Source organism: Adiantum capillus-veneris, chromosome 27 (assembly GCF_014529385.1).
Source record: "Adiantum capillus-veneris isolate H3 chromosome 27, ASM1452938v2, whole genome shotgun sequence".
In the NCBI taxonomy this organism is placed as follows: Eukaryota; Viridiplantae; Streptophyta; class Polypodiopsida; order Polypodiales; family Pteridaceae; genus Adiantum; species Adiantum capillus-veneris.
This window is the reverse complement of record NC_140957.1, coordinates 46,849,535-46,873,035: the sequence shown is the minus strand read 5'-3', so window position 1 is coordinate 46,873,035 and position 23,501 is coordinate 46,849,535. Positions and strand designations below refer to the sequence as shown.

Below are 23,501 nucleotides of genomic sequence, written 5' to 3'. Positions count from 1 at the left end.
TAGAGAAGAAATGTCAAGATTCTTACTTGCATATATTTCCTTCTCGCTATTTTTGTACTTTCCCTCTGAATATTCAAGAAACCATAGAATATCTTGCACACTTTTAGGTAGGGTCCTGCGAGCATCAAGCCATGATGGGGATACAACAACTTATAGCGAGCACCAGCATCCCTCCAATCAAGAAGTGTGGTTGGAATCTCAACTATCTCTGTATATTTCAATAGATCTACAAACCATCTACACATGAGAATCTTCTATGCGATGAGGTATCAAAGAAACTAAGCATACTTGCCTATATGAAAATCTTCGAGTTGTAGCTTCCAAATAAGGCATCTTTTGTACTTTCATTCCAGGAGTCAATTTAGATATCTCCCTAAAACAATGAGGAAGGTGCTCTTTTTGGCAAGAATCAAAGAATTCTCGTATGGAGTTGCTACAAATATCAAAGGGCACTTCTTTGACCTCCTTTATAAGGTCCATTGCTTGCTCCACAACAGACTCCCAATAGGAGTAGTATGCTATAATATAGTTGCACCATTCTTTTTCTCCTCCATCAAAACCCCATTGCCTACCAATGTCTTTGCTTAGAATACGATCTAGTACCCAAACCTTTCTCCAAGCAATACAAAGCACATAAAAGGATTAACGACTTCAACATACCATCCCAAAGGCACTTCTAGATTACCTTTGTCCTGTAAATGGGGTTTGCGTAATTGTGAGAAGCTTGTCAAGTGTGACATTGTGTTCACTCTCCCAGTCTAGACCATATAGCTTGCTAAACCACTGCTCTCCTAGTACCGGATTTTCCACTACAACCAATTTGCATCCGTATTTGTTCTTGAGATAAGTCTCGACCTCATCAATGGAGCTCTTGTATTTTTCATTATAGCCTTGATCTTCACAAGAGAGGCTGGATTCTGCGAGTCTTTTTGATAGTTGTTCCTTAAATTCTCCCTATATGTGAAACAAAATTTAAGTAGATGCTTTACAAGAGACAGATGAGTACAAAGCATGTGTAACCTACCAAGTACATCAACTGCATGAGCAAACCAAGGGGAATTTTCCACCAAATCCAAGGATGCACCTTTTTGTCCTCTTGTATTTCTACTTCAATTTCTTGTAGAGCCTCTTCGTCAAAGAATTTCTTCCAGATTTGCTTGTTTCCAAGACCGAGCCTCTTAATGAGAAAAATGTCACTTGCAAGTGACCGCTTCACATGAGTTTGTGTCAAGCTATGGAAATGTCAATCAAAAAGAACATCAAAAGAGATTCTTACAAAGGAGAAAGAATAATGAGTGCAAGAGTTACCTTTTACCTGTTCAACCAGTCTAGAGTCCATAGCATTGAATACTCTTCGTCGGGAGAGAAATACGTTCTCATGAGTTTTTTGGAGCAATGGATTGTTCATATGTACATACACATGCATGGTGCATCAAATAAAGGATTTCCCATTTTCCAGAGCTAGGTGGTTACGTGGGGCCCACATGTGTACAGGTAGGACAGTGTGTACACAGTGCATCGATTTTCATCGTTACCAGTACCAGTGTGTTTTTTCTACAATAATGAGGAGTTGGTAGCGCATAAAAATTCTCGAGGAAGCTATCCACGGGCCGGCGACATGAGGTAAGCAGGTACGTCAGATGGCATCTAGTGGCGTCAGGAGGTCGAATGGGGTCAATACTTGCACGTGGATGAGTACGGACACAACGTGAGTGTTTTCTTGTGATAATTATGTAGAAAGGTCATCATGAGGACCATATTTTGGGTCCACTTCACATGGTGGTGGGATGCATTATTGGAAAAAGCCGAGTGCCAGGTGTGCGTATGGATGCAGCAGGGTTACAACTCTGCACTGCGAGGCCACTTTTTGGCCTGTTTGCGGTCCGTTTGAGGTCACCTAAAAGGCCAAGGGTGCCCAAATAATAAAGCTAAGTGTGGGAAATGAAAAAACTGAGAGAAGACCAGCAAAAATGTGGAGAGAAGAGGAGGAACAGTCGCAACTGTGTTTTTGCTCATTTTGGAGCCTGTTTTGGCCGTAAACTACTCATTTGAGGTCGAATTGGAGCACTTTGACATTGTAGACTGGGGTTTTGGTCCATTCTAGACACGATGGTACTGTCCATTTTGCCAAATTCCTCACTGTTTTTTTGCTATTTTTGCTCTGTAAGTTTCTCCTATGAGCGAAGCTTCTGCTCCAATTTGTGATTGCATTTGGTATCTTTTACCCATATTGTGTGAGCTATTTGCCCCATTGGTGTTGGCCCAAGCTCAATTGTATCTAAACACCAAAAATTCTCCTCTTTTGAGCTGATTTTTTTGGGTGTGTGTGTGTATGTGTATCTCTCTGTGTGGAGTGGGTAAGTGGGTAGTCTCTCTCCTCTCACTCCATCGGTGTGTTCCCTGTCTCGGCCAGGTGGATTGTGTAAGCCGAGTGGTGCCCCATAGTCTGTGTGTGTGTGTGTGTGTATTATCCCAAGAGTGTGTGTGGGGTTGTTATAGAGGTGTTCCATGTGTTTCCATCCCGCTCACATTCTTTTGGTGCCCCCACTGAGGATCCTCTTCGAGTACCTTCGGCTTCGGGCTTCAAGCTTCAAGATTCGGGATTACAGGGTGTAGACTACAGGTTACAGGGACAGGTACAGGTACAGGTGATTCACACAGGTACAGGTAGCTGGAGTACAGTGATACATTGGCAAGTAGGAGTCACTTGCAATTGCCGTGGGTATGCATCATTTGGCGCTTGTTTGAGCGTATTTTCTATTGGTATTGTACGTTACTTGTGGAAACTGCCATTGTACGCCTTTGTGGAGCCATACTTGGTTTTATTTGGTAGTCCCAACCATTTTTGAGACTTGGTCTGGAAGATAGTCATTTTTGAGACTTGACTATACGAGATTTGCATAAGCCTTCGTGTGAGGGTCGATAACGTGATGTTTTATTGAGCTGGGGGATTCTCAAATGTGGAGAGCCTTTCGGTGATACAAGTAGCTGGAGCACCCTTTTCGTGACCTCGCCATAGGCTATGTACTAGTGATTCCTAATTGATGCTCGGGTTCTATTGTTGGCAGTTTATGCATACATATACAGTCTATATTTTGGGTTCACACTGCTCTACTTCTGGGAAAACTCTGTCAAAATTTTTCCAAGTTATGATGGCTGGTCTTTTGGTCTTTTAAGCCATTTATGCTGTTATGCTGCTGAAATTTTGGCAAAATCAGAGGATAAGTCAGGTGTGCCTTCTTGGGAGCTTCATGGTTGACTTTGATGGATGATCAAAATGGCCCCCAATTCACTCCTTTTCATTTAACTCAGAGAATCCAGATAAATGTTCATGTGTCCAGGAAGATTTTTTTTCAACAGCGCATAGTCTTTATGTTCGGGCCAAGAAGATAACGAGAGATCCTGGAATGTCCTTTCCCTGTTGTAACTCCAATGATTAACTATGAAAACTCATTTGATGTGCATGTGTTTGTTCTTATCTAAAGATGAGCTCCATTGAAGTTTCTGGAGATTGGGTAGTGAAAAGTTTTGGGTTCTTGCACGTGTGTTTGAAGGGGTTCTCAAAGCATCGTAATTTGGGTAGCCATGGCTTTCTCTTATCCAGAGTTTCATGGAAGAAGTGATGAAGATGTGGAAGACTTTTTGGAAAAGATGGAGGTTGCATGCATTAGCAACCAGATCCATGACCCAGTGCAGATGTTATGTCTTCCCCAAATTTTCTTGAAGATTGATGCACGAGTTTGGTCCAAAGCATTTGAAAGGAGTTGTGTGTGGCTGATCCACCCGTAAGATTGAGTTGGGAAAATCTAAGGCATGGATTGGAAGTGGAGTTTGTGAAGATAGAAGATCCTGACAAAGTGTGGCAATAAGTACAAGGTTTGGTGCAGAAGGAAGGTGAGCCAGTAGATGCATACATACGTAAGTTTTCATTGGCATGGGAGAGGATGTGCAAGGCCTTATCACCACAAGTACCCCCGCCTGACATGATGAAGAAGGACAGGTTTTTGGCTAGTCTTTGAGAGAATATACGTTGGAGAGTGGAGCTAAAGAAGCTTAGGACATATGAAGATGCACTAGAGGTGGCAAGAAATAAAGAGTGGAAGCTGAGGAAAATGAGTCAGTTAGGGGTGGAGTCTTTGCCCATGAGGTCTAAATTTCAGCCTATGGACTCTTTACAAGGTCGCATACCAGGGGTTCATCACATCATTAATCAGTGGTTTCTGTTACTCCTTAGGTTATGGCTGCAATGATCACTACACCAGTGCAAGATGATGGGCTAAGGCAAGACATGAGGCAAGTGGTAGATTTAATGAAGAATATCAGCCTAAACATGCTAGGTCAAGTGGGAAATAATCGAGGTCGAGGGAGATTTTCAAATCAGCCAGGAGGTGAAGAAAGACCTAGGAATGGTGTGGACAAAGCAATGGTAGGTTCTGGAGGCAGACACCCACATGTTATAATTGTGGAGAGTTGGGCCACATCAGCCCGCAATGTGATAAGCCACCAAGGATGGGGGGAGACATATATCCATTGCAAAGACAGGTGGTGCTAGCTAGGTCGAATGATTAGGGCATCGAAATTAAGGGAGATGAAGGAACCAATGAATTTGCCCAGGAGGAAAAGGGAAAGACAAAAGTGATAAGTGTAGTCACCTTGGAGAAGGCATCAAAGCTAGAGGATACATTAGTGATGCCTATTGGGAAGAGGACTACAAAGGAAAAGGAAGGAAGAAGTGCCCCAGGTCCTAGTAAGAAGAAAGGAAAGAGCCATGAAGGCGAGGATGTCAAGTCCAAGAGGAAAAGTAGGGCTCGTCGCAAGTTTCATGTTTCAGATTTTCCACTAGGGGATGGGCAATTAAGCTATGACTTGAAGGAGGATCTGACGAGCAGAAAAACCGATGTCACCTTTGGGCAGCTTATAGAGATGGTGCCTAAGATAAAGTGAGAGTGGAAGAGGATGGTTAACCCAATGGAGAAAGAGCTAGAGAGAGGTTCAATGAAGGTGTTGGCAATGGATGAGCTACCATACATTTGTCCAATAGTAGATGTGTGGCAAAAATCTTGGACAAGGTTATGTGGATGGTGGAGCCCAAATATGTGTCATAACACACTCATGCGTTGAGAAGATGGGTCTTACAGTGACTGGGGGGTCAGGCTTTTGGATCAGATTGGCAAACCATCAAAAAGTAAAATGTTTGGGTGTTGTAAAGAGCTTAGAAGTGGAGGTGTATGATGCAAAGGTGGTGGTTGATTTTCATGTGATGCCAGCAGGGTTGGGAGCATATCCTATTATACTGGGCAGACCATGGTTACGTGTAGTGGGAGCTATTCAAGATTGGAGACGTGGTATGATTAGCCTCTATGGAAAGACAGGTGCCAAGAAGCTATACAATATGGACACAAGGAAACGATTGGAGGAGCTTTATGAGGATAAGGATGAGTCTAGTGATGAAGACTATTCCACAGTGTCTGATGAGGACATTGATAGTACTACCAGCAGTGATGAGGATGCTGATGTTGCATTTCTTTTGATGGACAAAGAAATCCAGGAGTCTGGTTTAGTTGCATTTGCGAATGAAGTTGAAGATGAAAGTGAAGGGTGATTAAATGGCTGATGCAAACCAAGATTGAATTGTCAAAGAAGCAAGAATTGATGACACAAATGATCAGGGGAGACCTCTAAACTATGGAGAAGGAGATATATTTTCACATGGTGGATAGTTTTCCTAATTTGTTCATTACTTCATATGAACAGATCAGAGGGTTCAAGGGCGAAGAGATGCATATAGAGCTGAAAGAAGGTGCTAAGCCAGTGCGGAAAAGGCTAAGAAGGATGGGTCAAGAGCAAATGGAAGCCTTGCGAGAAGAGGTGGACAAGTTATTGAAGGCAGGGTTCATAGTCCCTGTGGAGACCACAGAATGGGTGAGTCCTAGTCGTCAGTCCAAAGAAGGATGGAAAGTGGAGGATTTGTGTAGATTTTAAGCCCTTAAATGCAGCCACTAAGAAGAACCCATAGCCTCTTCCATTTATCGATCAGATCTTGGATTCAATGACAGGTTATGAGAGGTGCAGTGTGTGTGATGTTTTTTGAGGCTATTTTCAATTGAAGATTGCTCTTAAAGACCGCACAAAGACAGCTTTTATTACGCCATGGGGCTGCTATTGCTACACGGTATTGCCATTTGAGTTGAAAAATGAACCATCCTTTTATCAAGAGAGAGAAAATTGGGTATTGGCACCAATCATTGGTAGTTGTGTTAAAGCTTTTATGGACCACTTCTGTGTCTACAGCAGTAGGGTTGAACACCATGAGAAGTTGCAAATGGTATTGGCTCGATATGATGAATGTGGAGGACAACTAAATCCAAAGAAATGTCATCTAGCACAGCCAATGGTGAATTTATTGGGCCATATGGTGTCAAAAAATGTCATTGAGGCTGATCTAGATAAGGTTAAGTCTATTATTATTCTCCCATCACCTACGAGTATGAAGCAATTGGCAACCTTTATACACAAAGTGAAGTACATGGCACGGTTTATTCCATTGTCTTCTCAGCTTCTTTAACCATTACAACAAGTGGCAAAGCACGATCCATTGCAATGGGATGACAAGTGTGAAGAAGTGTTTAAAGAGGTGAAAGAGGTGCTAGGGGGGTTGTCATCCATGCAGGCTCCTGATTGGGAGAAAGCGTTTTATGTAAATCCATCAGTAGGGGATGATTCCATTGGAGCCATGCTATTGCAAAAGGGGAAGGACAGCCATAATATGAGGCCAGTATATTGTGCAAGCAGAGTGAAGTTAGTAGCAGAGAGAAAATTTTCGAAAGTAGAGCTAGTGATGGCCAGTGTAATATTTTCTTGTCGACAATTTTGTCATTACTTGCTACCACGACCTTTTGTTTTCGTGACAAGTTATGCCTTTTTGCCTCAGTTAATTAATGGCACTAACATGTCAAATGTGGTCAAGAAATGGGTAATTGAGCTGCAAGAGTTTGAGTTCTCTTTTTTAGTGGAAGACCGTACAAGAGCTACCCTAGCTGATTTGTTGACTTCCAAGGAGAATCCCCTCCTTGTTAAGGAAGAGGTGGTGCGAAAGGTAGTTGAAGAAGTGCCATAGATCAGCAATGCACATGTTTTGTTCTTTGATGGCTCATACAGAAAAAGCCATGATGCAACTTCAGGGGCTATAGCACTTTATGATCCAGAGGGGAAGCTAGTATGCAAGAGAGGGTTCAAATTGGATGTGCATAGTAACAATGAGGCTGAACATGCTACTTTGGAAGCCGGATTACACATTTTTTTGAAACATGGTATTAGAAGGTTGAGCATAAAAGGTGATGCCTTGTTAGTGGTGAAGCAAGTGCTGGGTGTGTGGAAGAGCAAGAACACCTCATTGAAGGAAATGTGCTTCAGAATTAAAGACCTGTTAAAAAAGTTTGAAGCATGGAGCATTAGACACATTGAACGATCTTTAAATGGAGAGGCACATGAAGCAGCTCAAAGCATGATTGGGGAGCTATTTGTGTTGAGAACCAATTTACCTCTTTATCATGGCCAGGAAATTTTGGCTCAAGAAGAGGAGTTTTTGCTAACAGGAATCATTCCAAAAGACATTCAGAAGTCTAAGAAGTATGGTTTTGTGCGTAGAGCATACATGTACAAATTGATTGGTGATGTCCTCTACATGAAAGGGGCTGATCTCGTGTTGAGACGTGTACCTTGGCAGGAGGATCTTTATAGAGTGTTGAAAGAGAAACATGAAGGTGCATGTGGTGGAAATTTTGCTCTAAAGATCACCTTGCATAAGATCTTGCAAGAGGGGTATGTATGGCCTAGTCTGCACAAGGATGTTCACCATTGGTGTAGGTCTTGCAATAGGTGTCAAGCGTTTGGGAAGAGAGTGTTGAAGCCAGAGCTACGAAATACCATTATGGCATTTGATGTGTTTGAAAAGTGGGGGATTGATGCAATAGGCCCGTTACCTATCTTAAGCAGGGGCAAAAGCTATATTTTGACTGCAGTCGACTATCTCTCTAGATGGGCAGAGGCTATAGCAGTAAAACAGATCACTGCAAAGGATGTGGCAAAATTTGTGTACGATGAAATATGTTGCAAGTTTGGGGTGCCACTAGAGATACTTTTCCGATAAGGGGCCAGGATTTAGAGCTAAACTGCTAGATATTTTATGCGCAAAGATGAAGATTAGGCACCAACATACCACTCCTTATTATCCGTAGTATAATGGCTTAAATGAAAGATTCAATGGTGAGTTGGTACAAATCCTTTCGAAAGTGACAGAGCACCAAGGAAAGAATTGGGATTCGGAATTGCCTAGTGCATTATGGGCTTACCGTTGTGAGCGGGATGGAAACACACAGAAGGCCTCTATAACGACCCGAGACACACTCTTGGGAAGATACACACACACACTATGGGGCACCACTCGGCTTAGACAACACACCTGGCCGAGACAGGGAACACACCTCTAGAGTGAGAGGAGAGAGACTATCCACTTGTCCACTCCACACACACACACACACACACACACACACACACCCAAAAAACTCAGCTCAAAAGAGGAGAATTTCTGATGTTTAGATACAAATGAGCTTGGGCAAACACCAATGGGGCAAACAGCTCACACAATATGGGTAAAAGATACCAGATACAATCACAAATTGGAGAAGAAGCTTCACTCACCGGAGAAGATTACACAGAAAAACAGCAGAAAAAGAGTGAGGAATTTGGCAAAATGGACAGCGCCATCGCGTCCGGAATGGCCCAAAACCCCAGTTTACAATGTCAAAGAGCTCAAATCCGACCTCGGATGAGCAGTTTACGGCCAAAACAAGCTCCAAAAACACCAAAAACACACCTGCGGTTGTTCCTCCTCTCTTCTCCACGTTTTTTCTGGTCTTCTCTCTCGTTTTTTCAGTTCCCACACTTAGCTTTATTAGTTGGGCACCCTTGGCCTTTTAGATGACCTCAAACGGACCCCGAACAGGCCAAAAACTGACCTCGCAGTGCATAGTTGTCACCTTTTTGCATCATTTGCACACCTGGCACTCAGCTTTTTTCCAATAATGCATCTCGCCACCACGTGAAGTGGCCCCAAAAAGTGGTCCTAATGATGACCTTTCTGCATAACTCTCACAAGAAAACACCCACGTTGTGTCCGTCCTCATCCGCGTGCAAATATTGACCTCGTTCGCCCTCCTGACGCCACTAGATGCCATCTGACGCACCTGCTCACCTCACGTCGTCGGCCCGCGGATAGCTTCCTCGAGGAGTTTTACGTGCTACCAACTCCTCCTTATTGTAGAAAAAACACACTAGCATTGATAATAGTGAAAATCGCTGCACTATGTACACACTGTCCTACTTGTACACATGTGGGCCCCACATAACCACCTGGCTAAGGAAAATGGGCAATCCTTTATTTGATGCACCATGCATGTATATGTACATATGCGCAATCCCTTGCTCCAAAAAACTCCTGACATAATTTGCCCATCCCCTAGTCTGCTAGATCATTCATGATCAGCAGCAGCAAAGAGAGATATGAGACTCGCCGCATCACAGGTCTCCTCATCTCTCACCAACATTGCTTGATCCACAGACAGCTCATCTTGCTCCACCATCATCAATCTAGCACGATACAATTTAAGACGCAATCCATTTACCCTTGACTTATGTAGAACACCATCCAAGTTAGCCAGCTGATATGTGCCATTTGGAAAACACTCCACTACCTTGAAAGGGCCTTCCCACTTAATTTGAAACTTCTTTTGGAAGGTGTTGTCCAGATTACTGTTGTAGCGCAAAACCAAGTCATGTTTCTTGATATCCTTACTTTTGACCTGTTCATTTATCTTTGCCAAAGCCTTATCCTGCATCTGCCCATAATGCTCCAATGCGCTCATCCTATCCAACTGGACCTCTTGTAACTGCAAGAGCCTCTCTTTGAATGCATCACTAGGCGGCCCAAGTAACTTCTCTAACATCTTGACCGCAGGCAACTCTACCTCCACAGGCCATAGTGCTTCCTTTCCATACACCAAATGAAATGGAGTAAACCCTGTACCTGTCTTCACCGAAGTACGGTAAGCCCATAATGCACTAGGCAATTCCAAATCCCAATTCTTTCCTTGGTGCTCTGTCACTTTAGAAAGCATTTGTACCAACTCACCATTGAATCTTTCATTTAAGCCATTACACTGCGGGTAATAAGGAGTGGTATGCTGGTGCCTAATCTTCATCTTTGTGCATAAGAAGTCTAGCAGTTTAGCTCTAAATCCTGGCCCCTTATCTGAAAGTAGCTCTAATGGCACCCCAAACTTGCAACATATTTCATCATACACAAATTTTGCCACATCCTTTGCAGTGATCTGTTTTACTGCTATAGCCTCTGCCCATCTAGAAAGATAGTCCACTACCTCCATGATAAAGAGGTAAAGTGGTCCTCAACACAAATAGCTCCCCAATCATGCCTTGAGCTGCTTCATGTGCCTCTCCATTTAGAGCACATTCAATGTGTCTGATGATCCATGCTTTGAACTTTTTTAACAGGCCTTTAATTCTGAAGCACATTTCCTTCAATGAGGTATTCTTGCTCTTCCACACACCTAGCACTTGCTTCACCACTAACAAGGCATCACCTTTTATGCTCAACCTTCGAACCCCATGCTTCAAACAAATGTGTAATCCGGCTTCCAATGTAGCATATTCAGCCTCATTGTTACTATGCGCATCCAATTTGAACCCTCTCTTGCATACTAGCTTCCCCTTTGGATCATAAAGTGCTATACCCCTTGAAGCTGCATCGTGGCTCTTTCTGTATGAACCATCAAAGAACAACACATGTGCATTGCTGATCTGTGGAACTTCTTCAACTACCTTTCTCACCACCTCTTCCTTAACAATAAGGGGATTCTCCTTGTAGGTCAACAAATCAGCTAGGGTAGCCCTTGTACTATCTTCCACTAGAAAAGAGAACTCAAACTCTTGCAGCTCAATTACCCATTTCTTCACCACATTTGACATTTTAGTACCATTAATTAACTGTGGCAAAAAGGCATAACTCGTCAAGAAAACAAAAGGCCGTGGTAGCAAGTAATGATGGAATCGTCGACAAGCAAATATTACACTGGCCATCACTAGCTCTACTTCCGATAACTTTCTCTCCGCTACCAACTTCACTCGGCTTGCACAATACACTGGCCTCATATAATGGCTGCCCTTCCCCTTTTGCAATAGCATAGCTCCAATGGCATCATCCCCTACTGATGGATTTACATAAAAAACTTTCTCCCAATCAGGAGCTTGCATGGCTGACAAACCCCCTAACACCTCTTTCACCTCTTGAAACACTTCTTCACACTTGTCATCCCATTGCAATGGATCATGCTTTGCCACTTGCTGTAATGGATAAAGAAGCTGCGAAGACAATGGAATAAACCGTGCCATGTACTTCACTTTGTGTATAAAGGTTGCCAATTGCTTCGTACTCATAGGTGATGGAAGAAGAATAATAGACTTAACCTTGTCTGGATCAGCCTCAATGCCATTTTCTGACACCATATGGCCCAATAACTTCACCCTTGGCTGTGCTAGATGACATTTCTTTGGATTTAGTTATCCTCCACATTCATCATATCGAGCCAATACCATCTGCAACTTCTCATGATGCTCAACCCTACTGCTATAGACACAGTAGTCGTCCATAAAATCCTTAACACAACTACCAATGAATGGTTCCAGCACCCAATTTTCTCTTTCTTGATAGAAAGATGGTCCATTTGACAACCCAAACGGCAACACTGTGTAGCAGTAGCAGCGCCATGGCGTAATAAAAGTTGTCTTTGTGCGGTCTTTAAGAGAAATCTTCAATTGAAAATAGCCTGAAAAACCATCACACACACTGTACCTCTCATAACCTGCCACTGAATCTAAGATCTGATCGATGAATGGAAGAGGATATGGGTTCTTCTTAGTGGCTGCGTTTAAGGGTTTAAAATCCACACAAATTCTCCACTTCCCATCCTTCTTTGGACTGACTACAACTGGACTCACCCATTCTGTGGTCTCCACTGGAACTATGAACGTCCCTGCCTTCAATAACTTGTCCACCTCTTCCCGCAAGGCTTCCATTTGCTCTTGACCCATCCTTCTTAGCCTTTGCCGCACTGGCTTAGCACCTTCTTTCAGCTCTATATGCATCTCTTCACCCTTGAACCCTCTGATCTCTTCATATGAAGTAATGAACAAATCACGAAAACTAGCCAGCATGTGCAAATATATATCCTTCTCCATAGCTGAGAGGTCTCCACTAATCATTTGTGTCATTAATTCCTGCTTCTTTGACAAATCAACCTTGTTTTGCATCAGCCCTTCAATCACTTCATAAGGCCCTTCACTTTCATCTTCAACTTCATTCGCAAATGCGACTAAACCACACTCCTGGATATCTTTATCCATCAAAAGAAATGCAACATCAGCATCCTCATCACTGCTGGTAGTGCTATCACTGTCCTCATCTGTCACCGTGGAAGAGTCTTCATCACTAGACTCATCCTCATCTTCATAAAGCTTCATCACTAGACTCATCCTCATCTTCATAAAGCTCCTCTAATCGTTTCCTTGCGTCCATATTATAAAGCTTCTTGGGACCTGTCTTTCCATAGAGGCTAATCGTACCATGTCGCCAATCTTGAACAGCTCCCACTGCACGTAACCATGGTCTGCCCAGTATAATAGGATATGCTCCCAACCCTGCTGGCATCACATGAAAATCAACCACTGCCTTTGCTTCATATGCCTCCACTTCTAAGCTCTTTACAACACCCAAGCATTTTACTTTTTGATGGTTTGCCAATCTGATCTGAAAACCTGACACCCCAGCCACTGTGAGACCCATCTTCTCAACGCATGAGTGTGTTATGACGCATATTTGGGCTCCGCCATCCACATAACCTTGTCCCAAATTTTTCCTTTTATGCCACACATCTACTATTGGACAAATGTCTGGTAGCTCATCCATTGCCAACACCTTTACTGAACCTCTCTCTGGCTCTTTCTCCATTGGGTTAACCATCCTCTTCCACTGTCGCTTTAGCTTAGACACCATCTCTATAAGCTGCCCAAAAGTAACATCTGCCTTCCTGCTCGTCAGATCCTCCCTCAAGTCATAGCTTAATTGCCCATCCCCTAGTGGAAAATCTGAAACATGAAACTTTCGACGAGCTCTCCTTTTCCTCTTGGCCTTGACATCCTTGCCTTCATGGCTCTTTCCTTTCTTCTTACTAGGACCTGGGGAACTTCTTCCTTCCTTTTCCTCTGTGGTCCTCTTCCCAATAGGCATCACTAATGTATCCTCTAGCTTTGATGCCTTCTCCAAGGTGACTACACTTAGCACTTTTGTCTTTCCCTTTTCCTCGTGGGTCAGTCCACTGGTTCCTTCGTCTCCCTTAATTTCAATGCCATAATCATTTGACCTAGTTAGCACCTGTCTTGGCAATGGATACATGTCTCCCCCCATCCTTGGTGGCTTATCACATTGCGGGTTGATGTGACCCAACTCTCCGCAATTATAACATGTGGGCGTCTGCCTCCAAAACCTACCATTGCTTTGTCCAACACCATTCCTAGGCCTTTCATCACCTCCTTGCTGATTTGCAAACCTCCCTCGACCTCGATTATTGCCCACTTGACCTAGCATGTTTAGGCTAAGATTCTTCATCAGATCTACCATTTGCCTCATGTCTTGCCTTAGCCCATCATCTTGCACTGCTGTAGTGACCACTGCTGGCATAACTTGAGTAGTAACAGGAACTACTGGTTCATGATGAACCCCTGACATGCGCCCTTGTAAAGACTCTATAGGCTGAAATTCAGACCTCATTGGCAAAGACTCCACCCCTAACTGACTCATTTTCCTCAGCTTCCACTCTTTGTTCCTTGCTACCTCTAGTGTATCCTCATATGTCCTAGGCTTCTTTAGCTCCACTCTCCAACGTATAGTCTCCCAAAAACCAGCCAAGAACCTGTCCTTCTTCATCATGTCAAGCGGGGGTACCTGTGGTGCTAAAGCCTTGCACATTCGCTCCCATGCCAATGAAAACTTACATATGTACGCATCTACTGGCTCACCTTCCTTTTGCACCAAAGCCTGTACTTCTTGCCACACCTTGTCAGGATCTTCTATCTTCACAAACTCCACTTCCAACCCATGTCGTAGATTGTCCCAACTCAACCTTACAGGTGGATCAGCCACACGCAACTCCTCTTTAAATGCTTTAGACCAAACTCGTGCATCACTCTTCAAACAAATTTGGAGAAGGCGTAACATTTGCGTAGGGTCGTGAATCTGGTTGCTAATGCAGGCAAACTCCATCTTTTCCAAAAATTCTTCCACATCTTCGTCACTTCTTCCATGAAACTCCAGATAAGAGAAAGCCATGGCTACCCAAATTATGATGCTTTGAGAACCCCTTTGAACACACGTGCAAGAACCCAAAACTTTTGACTACCCAATCCCCAGAAACTTCAATGGATCTCAACTTTAGATAAGGACAAACACATGCACATCAAATGAGTTTTCATAGTTAATCATCGGAGTGACAACAGGCAAAGGACATTCCAGGATCTCCCTTAATCTTCTTGGCCCGAACATGAAGACTATGCGCTGCTGGAAAAAGATCTTCTGGACACATGAACATTAATCTGAATTCTTTGAGTTAAATGAAAAGGAGTGAACTGAGGGCCATTTTGATCATCCATTAAAGCCAACCATGAAGCTCCCAAGAAGGCACACCTGACTCAACCTCTGATTTTGCCAAAATTTCAATAGCATAACAGCATAAATGGCTCAAAATACCAAAAAACCAGCCATCATAACTTCGGAAAATTTCGACAGAGTTTCCCCAGAAGTAGAGCAGTAGGAACCCAAAATATAGACTGTCTATGTATGCATAAACTGTCAACAATAGAACCCGAGCATCAAGTAGGACTCACTAGTACATAGCCTATGGCGAGGTCACAAAAAGGGTGCTCCAGCTACCTGTATCACCGAAAGGATCTCCACATTTGAGAATCCCCCAGCTCAATAAAAACCTCACGCTATCGACCCTCACACGAAGGCTAATGCAAATCGCATATAGTCAAGTCTCAGAAATGACTATCTTCCAGACCAAGTCTCAGAAATGGTTGGGACTGCCAAATACAACCAAGTATGGCTCCACAAATGCGTACAATGGCAGTTTCCACAAGTAACGTACAATCCAGCAGACAATGCGCTCAAATAGGCGCCAAGTGATGCATACCCACAACAACTGCAAGTGACATCACTGCTAGTATATCACTGTACTCCAGCTACCTGTACCTGTGTGAATCACCTGTACCTGTACCTGTCCCTGTAACCTATAACCCGTAACCTGTAATCTGCAACCTGCAACCTGTAATCCCGAAGCTCGAAGCTCGAAGCTCGAAGCAGAAGGTACTCGAAGAAGATCCTCCGTGGGGGCGCCAAAAGAATGTGAGCGGGATGGAAACACACAGAAGGCCTCTATAACGACCCGACACACACTCTTGGGAAGATACACACACACACACTATGGGGCACCACTCGGCTTAGACAACACACCTGGCCGAGACAGGGAACACACCTCTGGAGTGAGAGGAGAGAGACTATCCACTTGTCCACTCCACACACACACACACATACACACACACACACACACACCCAAAAAACTCAGCTCAAAAGAGGAGAATTTCTGATGTTTAGATACAAATGAGCTTGGGCCAACACCAATGGGGCAAACAGCTCACACAATATGGGTAAAAGATACCAGATACAATCACAAATTGGAGAAGAAGCTTCACTCACCGGAGAACATTACACAGAAAAAAAGCAGAAAAAGAGTGAGGAATTTGGCAAAATGGACAGTGCCATCGCGTCCGGAACGGCCCAAAACCCCAGTCTACAATGTCAAAGTGCTCAAATCCGACCTCGGATGAGCAGTTTACGGCCAAAACAAGCTCCAAAAACACCAAAAACACACCTGCGGCTGTTCCTCCTCTCTTCTCCACGTTTTTCTGGTCTTCTCTCTCGTTTTTCTAGTTCCCACACTTAGCTTTATTAGTTGGGCACCCTTGGCCTTTTAGATGACCTCAAACGGACCCCGAACAGGCCAAAAACTGACCTCGTAGTGCATAGTTGTCACCTTTTTGCATCATTTGCACACCTGGCACTCAGCTTTTTTCCAATAATGCATCTCGCCACCACGTGAAGTGGCCCCAAAAAGTGGTCCTAATGATGACCTTTCTGCATAACTCTCACAAGAAAACACCCACGTTGTGTCCGTCCTCATCCGCGTGCAAATATTGACCTCGTTCGCCCTCCTGACGCCACTAGATGCCATTTGACGCACCTGCTGACCTCACGTCGTCGGCCCGCGGATAGCTTCCTCGAGAAGTTTTACGCGCTACCAACTCCTCCTTATTGTAGAAAAAACACACTAGCATTGATAATAGTGAAAATCGCTGCACTATGTACACACTGTCCTACTTGTACACATGTGGGCCCCACATAACCACCTGGCTAAGGAAAATGGGCAATCCTTTATTTGAGGCACCATGCATGTATATGTACATATGCGCAATCCCTTGCTCCAAAAAACTACTGACACCGTACTTCGGTGAAGACAGGTACAAGATTTACTCCATTTCATTTGGTATATGGAAAGGAAGCACTATTGCTTGTGGAAGTAGAGTTTCCTGCGGTCAAGATGCTGGAGAAGCTGATTGGGCCGCCTAGTGATGCATTTGAAAGAGAGGCTCTTACAATTACAAGAGGTTCAACTGGATCGGATGAGTGCATTGGAACATTATGGGCAGATGCAGGATAAGGCTTTGGCAAAGATAAATGAGAAGGTCAAAAGTAAGGGTATCAAGAAGCATGACTTGGTTTTGCGCTACAATAGTAAGCTGGACAACACCTTCCAAAAGAAGTTTCAAATTAAGTGGGAAGGCCCTTTTACGGTGGTCGAGTGTTTTCCAAATGGTACATATCAGTTGGCTAACAAGGATGGAATCCTACATAATTCAAGGTTAAATGGTTTGCGTCTTAAATTGTATCATGCTAGATTGATGATGGTGGAGCAAGATGAGCTTTCTGAAGAACAAGTGATGTCTATGAGGGATGAGGAGACTTGTGACGCAGAGAGTCTCATATCTCTTTTTGCTGCTGCTGATCATGAATGATCTAGCAGGCTAGGGGATGGGAAAATTATGTCAGGAGTTTTTTGGAGCAAGGGATTTTGCATATGTACATACACATGCATGGTGCATCAAATAAAGGATTGCCCATTTTCCAGAGCGAGGTGGTTACGTGGGGCCCACATGTCTACAAGTAGGACATTGTGTACATAGTGCATCGATTTTCATCTTTACCAGTACCAGTGTGTTTTTTATACAATAATGTGGAGTTGATAGCACATAAAACTTCTCGAGGAAGCTATCCGCGGTTCGACGATAGGAGGTAAGCAGGTGCGTCAGATGGCATCTAGTGGCGTGAGGAGGTCGAATGGGGTCAATACTTACACGTGGATGAGTATGGACACAACGTGAGTGTTTTCTTGTGATAATTATGCAGAAAGGTCATCACGAGGACCATATTTTGGGTCCACTTCACATGGTGGTGGGATGCATTATTGAAAAAAGCCGAGTTCCAGGTGTGCGTATGGATGCAGCAGGGTGACAACTATGCATTGTTCGGGGTCCGTTTGAGGTCATCTAAAAGGCCAAGGGTGCCCAAATAATAAAGCTAAGTGTGGAAACTGAAAAAACTGAGAGAAGACCAGAAAAAACGTGGAGAGAAGAGGAGGAACAACCGCAACTGTGTTTTTGCTCATTTTGGAGCCTGTTTTGGTCGTAAATTGCTTATCCGAGGTCGGATTTGAGCACTTTGAGATTGCAGACTGGGGTTTTGGGCTGTTCCGAATGCGATGGCGCTGTCCATTTTGTCAAATTCCTCACTGTTTTTTTGCTTTTTTGGCTGTGTAAGTTTCTCCTATGAGCGAAGCTTCTACTCCAATTTGTGATTGCATCTGGTATCTTTTACCCATATTGTGTGAGCTATTTGCCCCATTGGTGTTGGCCCAAGCTCAATTGTATCTAAACACCAGAAATTCTCCTCTTTTGAGCTGAGTTTTTTGGGTGTGTGTGTGTGTGTATCTCTCTGTGTGGAGTGGGTAAGTGGGTAGTCTCTCTCCTCTCACTCCATCGGTGTGTTCCCTGTCTCAGCCAGGTGGATTGTGTAAGCCGAGTGGTGCCCCATAGTGTGTGTGTGTGTGTGTGTGTGTGTGTGTATTATCCCAAGAGTGTGCGTTGGGTCGTTATAGAGACGTTCTGTGTGTTTCCATCCCGCTCACAACGTCATGGTGCACTTAGCACGCACGTACTTTGAAGGATCATCACGACAAACTAAAATTTTTTCACTTATATTACAATATTTATTGATGTACAATGAATATCTATGAAAACAAACAAGACTTACCAGTGTTGATTTGTGACCTCCAAGCTTTGCGATGATGGTTCCCATTGAGTACCACCAATTTTTGACCTTTAAGAGGCGTCCAACTTTGAGAAAGGGATAACTCCATCTCAAATTCTTGATTAATAGCACCCCAAAAGGACGCATCCAACTGTTTATCTTCCTCTTCTGACACGCAAATCCTCTCCCCATTGGGCGAAAAATCAAAAACAAGAAAGTTTCCAAGACTTGACATATATCCTACTTGCTTAAACTTATTTTCTAATTCCCCAACATTCCCTCTAGTGCTGCGGACTGCTTCATGACCCACCAACCAACACAAGGGTACCCAAGGGAGCTCTATATCTCGATGAGCCTCATGCTTAGCAGCCCAAGTCTGCAAGAGTTTTGCATCAAGCTCCACGTACCTAGTCTTGGTCTTCTCAACATAGACATCAAGAGTAGTCTCTTTTGGGTTTGAAAGTTGGGACTGGGTTGGGCAGACAACGTGTGGGGTGATTTCCGATTCTACCGCCATTACCTTACTACACAAAAAATATTCAAATTTTTGTCAACTTGTCTTTCATCATGATGATTTAATGAGAAAAAAATGAACCTCTAGGCATACTTAACAATAACCTGGATCCTTAAGTCAAAAGCACCTTCAAACATTAGAAGACAAGTGTAAAAACCTAACCATGTTGATTAGAACGTTATAATTACAAAAAGAATATGAAAGTATTCAGCAAATGCGAATGCAGGGCATCACTCTAGATGGATCTACCTATGCGTTCCCCTTGAAGGCATGTGGCACTATTATATAAGATGCTGAAATGGGCAAGGGTCCACTCACCACCCTTGGGACCACTGCTTCACATCCGGTCAATCCCTCTAGACCACTAGAATGCCGACCACCTGGTCCATCATCCAAGTGACCGAGCAAGTGTGAACCAAGACGCCTCAGCAAAGAATAGAAACAAATAAGGGGCCAAGGGGCATCCTTGTCGGACAGAATGAGAAATTGCCGCACAATGTAACCTCTAATAGTAACAATACTAGAACCAAAATGATAGAAGCAACAACTCTTGTAATCCCATGTAACAGGAAACCCATCCTCTGCATAGTGCCCTCCCAAAACCCCCCAAACCACTCGACATGTCTTGTCCAAGTCGAGAAGCATGATAGCCACTACTCCACTTCCTCATAGAAAGTAAAGTATTGTCCATAATGTATCTATCCTGCACAAAACCTGTCTAAGAAGCATGAATGAGGTCCACCAAGAAAGGTCTCAAATGTTCACTAATCATCCAAGCCAATATCTTATACACCAAAGCCATGATAGTGATCGGCCTCCATTCGCATAGGTAGGAGGAATCTCTGTCTTTTGGTATAAGAGGAATCAACCCTAATGACTAGGGTAGGAGGCCAAACATGAGACCAAACCTCCATCCCAGTATGTGGCATAGCATCGGTCATCTGGCATAGCATCGGTCATCTGCTAGGCAATAAAAAACCCTAAAGCATATACAAAATATCCCTCATCTATTGTTTTCAAAGGCTATTTGGTAATTATGTGAAGATTCCAAATTGGCCTCACTAAGGCCTTTTGAAAAGGTTAATATAACATTTCAGTTCATTTCCTTCTCTCTCAGGCGCTGCAACATATAAGCGCTGGTGGCGTTAATATAACACTTTATTTCATTTCATTTTTCTCCCTCTCTCTCATGCCCCCGACCGTCGGACAGGGGGAATGGGGAACACACCCGACACACAAACAACTGCCCCTATATAGCTTAGGATATTCACAACACCCCTGTCCTCTCGCAAACACCTTCCAAAAAGACGATTCACACTAGCAGGGCCTCGCTCGCACTTAGCCCAACGCACACATGCTTTGCACAATCCTCAGACAGATACCACACAGATCTTGCCGGCTTCCAGCTCTTCCACAAATCAACACCTCTCTCTCTTTCTCTCTCACACACGCAGGGGGTCCCCTGGGATGCACACGCTCACACACACCGACACCACACACCCTGGAAACGAGCAAAGAAGAAAGGGGGGAAGGGGGGAGAGACGACGCCAAAAAATCGACAATGACAGCTTCTCCTTCAACAAAAAATATCCATGTACAAGATCCGCATGGTCTGCTCTAGGCTGCACCATGGCCATCACTGTTTCACACAGAGGGGCACACATATCCCTTGCAACTCCAATTTGTCGGCGCACATCTAGACGAAAAACTCCATTGTTGGCCTCAGTTTGACAGAAGCCGCTTCTCTTGGTAGCCCTCGCTGTCTTCTTTTTCTATAGAGCTTTCACCCTTCCGAGCCTCTTCATGGTGATTTGCCCTCCCTGCTTGCTTCCATCCTCGAGTGCACGAAGCGTATCTCTTTTTCTCCCCTTCTCCTCCCCCTTTTTTCAAGGCCAAAGGGAAAACCTCCTTCTTCGAAAAAAACCCTGCTCAACTTCCCTCTTTCTTTTTTCTTTCTCAGTCAAGCTTGTGCGCTATTGCCTTTTGTAGCTTCTCCTAGTTTTTTTTTTTACCTTCTTTTTTTGTAACTTGGCCCTTAGTTTTGAAGCTCAACCTTCCTTTTTTTCTTTTTCAACTCCAGCCGATCCTTGCCTTTTTCATTTACAAAACAAAGAGAGCTCCAACATTTGACTCACGTGCCGTCGGTGCCACATGTTTGGGTTCACCTAACACTCCTATCATCAAGTTACCTTCTGCGAACTTCACGCCTGGAGAACTTTTCCACATTCGGAATATTTCCCATCCTTTTACCGCAAGTCCCCCCCTTGGAAACAAATCAAGTCCGCCCCCTTCTGCCGTGATTGTCCGTCAACTTGAAGTGGAAGCACCCCGATGCCCTTAACTCCGATCGGCAAATCGGAAATTTTGACTGACCCCTCACATTGCATGAAACTTTGCAAAACTCTAGCGAACTCAAGAAAACTCCTTTCGGCGTACCTACCGATGATTATATACCTGACCCCCTGCAAATATTCCTCAGGCCATAACTTGCTCGTCTAAGCTCCAAATGGAAATCCGAAAAGACCGGCATACTCCACAACTTGAGCACTTCCTTTGTATGATTTGACACTCGCCTTGACCAACCACCTGTGCTCTCCCAATCCGGCGAGGATCTGCAAATGCATCCCACTTCAACTTGCCATATCTTGCACATCCGGGCTCCGTTTGACGAGCCGCCTGGACCTACTCGAAAAACACATCAAGCACCACATTTTGGCATAGAAAACAATCACTTGGGATACATGAAGCCACCATCCAACTTAGCGCCTGTCAACATACCATCGGCCTAAAAGCCACATCAAACGTACATTTCCACATCCACCTCGCTGCAGCCACACTTCATAGCCGCAGTACCATTATACCATGTACCAGCTTGCATATATATCATTGCATGGGCCATCTTCTACCGTGGACAGCATTTGGTTGTACCATCATTGCCCACCCCCTTGTTGAGCATTTATGCTCAACCAAAAGCATACTTGCTGCATACCAAAACTGCATAACCACACCAGCAATGAGAAAACCTCAAACCACACCACAGCCTGTATGTACAATATAGACATAGCTCTTGCTCTGCTGGCCTTCCTTTAGGCAGGTTTCCCAACCCCTTGCTTTACGTTTCATCAACCCCCTGGTTCAAACACGTTGCATTGGTCTTGTTCGTCCCCCTGTAACAGCCTTGCATAGTACCATACCAAGGCACATACCCAACTGCATAGCCAAACTGCCATCAACATGCTTCTACCACTCCAAGCACTCCCTCGCAAACTATCCACTCGCAACCAAGCACCTCCAAGAACATCAAATAGAGAACTATCGTGCTCAACCAACACTCTTGGCATATCTGCATCATCACTCGTACCAAACAGACCTAACATATTTGACCCGCCCTCCCATCCATGTAAAGCTAGATCCTCGTCTAGGAGATCCTGTACCCGCTCAACTTCCCTCTTCATAGCTGCACTTATGAGCATACCTTTCAACCACCATTCACAAAGCTCCTTGGAAAGCTTAAACACAATCTGGAAATCCTCATCACCTGCCACACAGAGTGCACTTACTGCATAGGAAGCACCTCTATCTTTGGCTCCACACTCGCCTTCACACCTTCCATGCACTCAACTTCAACATCATCAAGATACCTGGCCTCTAAGCATCTCCTCTACTGATGTATCATGCTCCATCAAGGAAGAGAGAAACTCATTCTCTATCGCTTTATCCTCATCTTGATCTTCATCCATAAGGGGTGCTATCATTTAACGAGCGACCAAAAGCGAGCGGCATGTAGTCAAAAAGTTCATCGATGTAGAGTGGCACACTGAAAATCAAAGCAAAAACAAGATTACTATAACCGGTTACTATTGAGATGTTGCAAAATGATGTAAAAATTGAGTTGGTGAATGCATGATATGTCATGCTTTTATTTGTTGAATATGTGTGCTATCAAAAAAACTAGATTTTATCAGTTACTTAAAATAGTATTTTCTTTAACACTAGGTTGGTAACCTAACAGGACATAAAAGTGTCCTTTTAGGGCTTTGAAAAAAACCTCCAAAACCATAGTAGATCCACTCAGTTTGTAAAATCCTTTCATGAGGTTATACTTCAAGGCCTACTAAACATGGAAAAAATAAGAAACTTGTAAAATTTCTCATCTTTTGGTCACACCAAGCCTCCAAAGTTGATGGACCAGTGAATTTTCTTCAAAACAGTCATTTCTTATGTTTTGTTGCATAAAAATAAGATTAGGGATTTTTGTAGGACTTTAGATAAATTCCCTAGTTAACTTCAATGGGTTGGTGATCAGAACATATGATTGCTTCTCACTCACTATTTTTTTGTTTTGCCAAAATAAATAGGTACAAAAAAGTTGAATGTTTACCATTCTGCAAACCTATCATCAAAGTTTCTATAGCCACGCTCAATACAAATAATATG

At 43.7% G+C, this 23,501-nt stretch overlaps 1 protein-coding gene across 1 annotated transcript; it reads right to left on the bottom strand.

Annotated features, from left to right (window-relative positions):
• Positions 1-237: 237 nt before the first annotated feature.
• On the bottom strand, positions 238-18,785 carry LOC147421900 (uncharacterized). Its single transcript, XM_086502507.1, has 7 exons — positions 18,554-18,785; positions 18,432-18,480; positions 1,316-1,375; positions 1,025-1,232; positions 817-954; positions 686-750; positions 238-613 (listed from the first exon to the last, which is right to left on the bottom strand). Exons 1-7 carry the CDS (start codon positions 18,783-18,785, stop codon positions 238-240), a joined length of 1,128 nt encoding a protein of 375 aa, XP_086358633.1.
• Positions 18,786-23,501: the final 4,716 nt, after the last annotated feature.